The sequence below is a fragment of the Rhagoletis pomonella genome, unplaced genomic scaffold (genome assembly GCF_013731165.1).
Source record: "Rhagoletis pomonella isolate Grant_MI unplaced genomic scaffold, Rhpom_1.0 Rhpom_scaffold_00006, whole genome shotgun sequence".
Taxonomy (NCBI): Eukaryota; Metazoa; Arthropoda; class Insecta; order Diptera; family Tephritidae; genus Rhagoletis; species Rhagoletis pomonella.
This window is the reverse complement of record NW_023458560.1, coordinates 65,937,904-65,942,252: the sequence shown is the minus strand read 5'-3', so window position 1 is coordinate 65,942,252 and position 4,349 is coordinate 65,937,904. Positions and strand designations below refer to the sequence as shown.

Genomic DNA, 4,349 nt, shown 5'->3' with positions numbered 1-4,349 from the left:
GTATAATATTCAACATGCAACCGGAAGAAAATGTCCACAAAAACGTAGAAATAAAAGCAAAAGAAAAAAGAAATATTTGTATAAGTAAAGATGAAATGAGATGGGTATGGATGGTGATCAAGCACGCGCCCGACGCGTTGTGAAGCTGTGAAGAAAAAAAGCTCAGACATGCAACACCGCTAACGGCTTCACAGCGCGTTGAGCGCGCGGATGATGCGACAAAGCGCAATATGCTTACTCTCTTCATAGATGCAGCGCACAAATGGATCACCAGTGTAACCAGGTGTACATGAGCAAATTGGATTGTGATTGACGACGCGACAGAGGGCATTGTTGCCGCAAGTGCCCGGACAGGGATCTTTACAGCGTTCATTGATGCAGGACTTGTCTTGCGCACAGTCAGAGCTGCTCATGCATTCCGGACGACAGTTGGGTGGTGCGCCCAAATAGTTCGGTAAGCATGAGCACACTGCATGGCCATTGACAGGTCGACAATTGCTATAGAGCCCACACGGCGATGGCTGACAAGGGTTGATAGGTATCGGCGGTTCATCTACGCGAGCGAGACATTCAAAAAGAAATAAAGTTTGTGTGGTCAGTATAGATGACTAATAATTTGAGTGGGCTTGAGTGGGTGAGGTCTTACATTGCGGCGGTGGCTCAGGTATGGGCGAGCAACCGATGATTGGATTTCCAGTATAACCGTTAAAGCACTCACAGTTCGGCGCATGGTTAAAGACCGCGCATTCGGCATTACGCCCACACATACCCGGACAGGGATCGACACATTTGTTGTTGACGCAGGCGCGTGTCTTCGGACAATCCGAATTGATGACACACTCCGGACGACACTCAACATAGGGGTCGCCAAAGTATTCGGGTATGCATTTGCATGAAGCCGCACGATCGCGCTCTTCGCAAACAGCATTCAAGCCACAGGGACTGGGGCGACAAGGTTGTATTGGCTCATCAGGTACTGCAAAAGTTTTTAAATTGGAAGTAAAATATCAGTAAGTAGTGCGCTTTTCGACTTAGTCGGGATGAAGTGATCTCAACATACTTTCAATGACTTTGTAGCAGCCAGAGAATGGATCGCCAGTATAGCCCGGCTCACACATACAAATCGGTGCATGCGCACTAACTTGACAGAGCGCATTGTTGCCACACGATCCCACACAAGGATCGGCGCAACGTGCATTCATACAAGCCATGCGCGCTGGACACTCCGAGTTGATGGTGCATTCCGGTCGGCAATTCGGCGGTCGGCCAATATAGTTCGAAATACACGAGCACACTGCGCCTGAACTAGCTGAGCGACATTGCGAATTCGGGCCACAAGGGCTGGGTACACAAGGATTCTGCGCTGGTATGCGTGGTTGATCAAGTGGTTCTAAAATCATACGAAATTTCTGTTAGTTTTGATGCGTCAACTTGGTGGTCGGGGTGCGCGGTAACCTACTTCTTTCGGGCACACATTGTTGAAACGGATCACCAGTGTAACCATGCGTACAGCTACAAATCGGCGAGTGGTTGGTAACGCGGCAACGTGCATTCTGTCCACAAGTACCCGGACATGGATCCTGACAACGCATATTGATGCAAGCTCTATTCGAAGGGCATTCCGAGCTTAGCATGCACTCTGGCTTGCAGTTGGGCGGATTTCCCAAATAATTAGGTAGACAAGAGCAAACGGCGCGATTGCTTACAACACGACAGGTGCTATACAAGCCGCAAGGGGAGGGACGACAAGGATCACGCGGTATAGGCAGGTACATATCTACATAGTTAAGTATTGTGTGAGAAAGATAAGATTGGATATTTTTATTAGACGTGATTGTATTTAGCAAACGTTTTGCCGAAAACATACTTGACGGTTTTTCGTGGCAGCTACGCATTGGATTGCCCGTATAGCCGGAGATGCATTGACACACAGGTATATGATTCGTAACGCGACACTCGGCATTAATGCCACAAAGGCCTATACATGGATCGACGCATTTCATATTCACGCAGGATTTTGTGCGCACACAATCACTATTCTGTACACATTCGGGGCGACAGTTTATATACGGATCACCAAAGTAATCTTGTATGCAAGTACATGAACCAGCACCATTGCGATTTCGGCAAATGGCATTTGAGCCGCAAGGCGATGGATTGCATGGATCGGCGGGTATATCAGGCACTACGACTATGGAATGGATAGAGCATAGATGGGGGAAGAGAGATAGTATAGTGATGAGTTTTGGCAGCGTGATAGTGATATATTCAAATATACAATGCTAATGGTAGGTACAGAAAATTAAATTTAAATAAACATACATATGATGGCGTAAGATCAGAAGCCGAGGAGGTCAAAGTTAAAAAAAAAATATGACAATGAAACCTAACTTGGTGCATTTTATGCAAAACGGAAAGCTGTTTGAAATACTGGATCGGAACTGGACGAGTTCACATGAAATGAACGGAAATGATACAAAATATACTGAAATGGAACGCGACGGAATTGGAATAGAAGGGATTATAGTGAAAGCAAATTATATGGAACGACACGAAATGAATGGCTAGATGGAGAGAAAGCGGTACAAAATGAGTAAGACTTCTGTTGAGAAAATGGAACGCAAAGCGTCCTAAGGAATAAAACAAAAAAAAAAATGCTCGAAATGAAGCCCGTTAATGGATCTAAATGAGTGGGATTGAAATAAATTGCATTGGAATGTATTCGAGTGGGTTGACTTGAGCTAACTTGATCTGGTTCGGGTAGTGGGGCTAGATTAAGCTGGAATAAATTGGACTTGATTGGATTGAATCGGCGGATTTATCGGGCATAGATGGAGTGCATTGGATTTGACTCAATTCATTAGACTTTGCTTGAGTTTAAATAGACTCTACTGAATTTAACTGGATAGGATTGGCCTGAGGCATACTTACTTACTGGACGTTCTTTAACTTATATAAGTGAAATATTTGAACTGTTGTGGACTAGGCAAGAAAGAAGTTAACTGGTTCGGACAAGACTGGGCCGTATTAGCTTAGATGGGATGCGAACAAACGGATCAGAACTGGCTGTGATTACAATGGACTGGACGGGCTTGATTGAACTGTGCTGGACTAGAATGTATAATAGTGTGTTTGACTACATTACATAGGATTGGACTATATTGGACTGAGCTAGACGGGAAAGGACTCGACTGAACTGAGCTGATCTTGACTGGACACGACTAAATGGAACTGTACTGGTTTGGATTTTATTAGTTGGGATTGTATCGCTCTGAGCTAAACGGGACAAAACTCAACAAATAGACTTGGATGAAATGGATTAGCCTAGTTTTAGTCGCAATTGATTAGTCTGATGTGACTGAACCATACTGGACTACATTGGATAGAACTGGATAGGACTAGGTAGCTTTGGATTGGACCTCAATAGACGAGAGAGGATGGGAAAGACTAAAATTAATTGAACTAAATTAGACTGGTTTGAGTTGAAATTGAGTAGACCGGTTTGACTGAGTTGTACTGGACTACTTTGGAGAGGACAAAATAGGACTGGCCTGTGTTAGATTAGATTGGTTTGGATTCGGCAGTACTGAACTATAATCAAAAGAACTCGACTGGACTTGACTGAACTGGATTAGACGTGGTTTTGAGAGAAACAGGGTGGAATTGACTGAAGTGTACTGAACTACAGCGGACGGGACTGTTTAGGACTGAATTGGTTTGGATTGGACTATGTTATAACTGATTACACTGCACTAGACAAGAGACGACTGGAATAAACTTGACTGAATTAGATAAGACTTGATTTAGTTGAAAAGAGTTGATCGTGATTGATTGAACTCTACTGGACTAGGTTGGATAGGACTGGATAGGACTGAACTATGTTGGACCAGATTCGATCGAAATTATTTACGTTAAATTGAAAGGAAGACTGCTTGACTGGATTAGAGATCATATCCAAGATGAAGGATTGAATTGAAATGGACCGAGAAGACTGAACTGCACAGGACATGACTAGACCGACCTGGGCTGCATTCAACCGCATGAAGTTGAAAGGGATTGTTTTGAATGGGAGTAGAATGAAATGAAAGCAAAAAGAAAGGGTTGGAATGGAATAGAACTTAGTTATCGAAATTAAAAGAATTTAAAATGTAACTTTTCGGCTTCTGACCTAACTCCAATTTAAAAAGCAAACAATTACGAACATAAATGTCTAACTATGCACTGCTAAAAGGAGAAATGTAAACATGCAGGCAACAACAGTAATAATACAAATATACAATTAAATAAAAAATATTCAGGCACATAGAAGTAATACATTCAAAAGTACCAATAACCTTAACATAGAAAAA

The 4,349-nt window shown here is 43.1% G+C and overlaps 1 protein-coding gene across 1 annotated transcript in view; it reads right to left on the bottom strand.

Moving 5' to 3' along the window:
- The window catches only part of LOC118742046 (adhesive plaque matrix protein 2-like), a 6,729-nt gene that overhangs the window by 635 nt on the left and 1,745 nt on the right, over positions 1 to 4,349 (bottom strand). Inside the window, exons 2-5 of the mRNA XM_036474013.1 lie at positions 1,460 to 2,191; positions 1,061 to 1,390; positions 647 to 976; positions 239 to 553 (exon numbers count right to left, since the gene is read on the bottom strand). Coding sequence (XP_036329906.1) covers positions 239 to 553; positions 647 to 976; positions 1,061 to 1,390; positions 1,460 to 2,191 — 1,707 coding nt within the window. The remainder of the gene's footprint in view (positions 1 to 238; positions 554 to 646; positions 977 to 1,060; positions 1,391 to 1,459; positions 2,192 to 4,349) is intronic.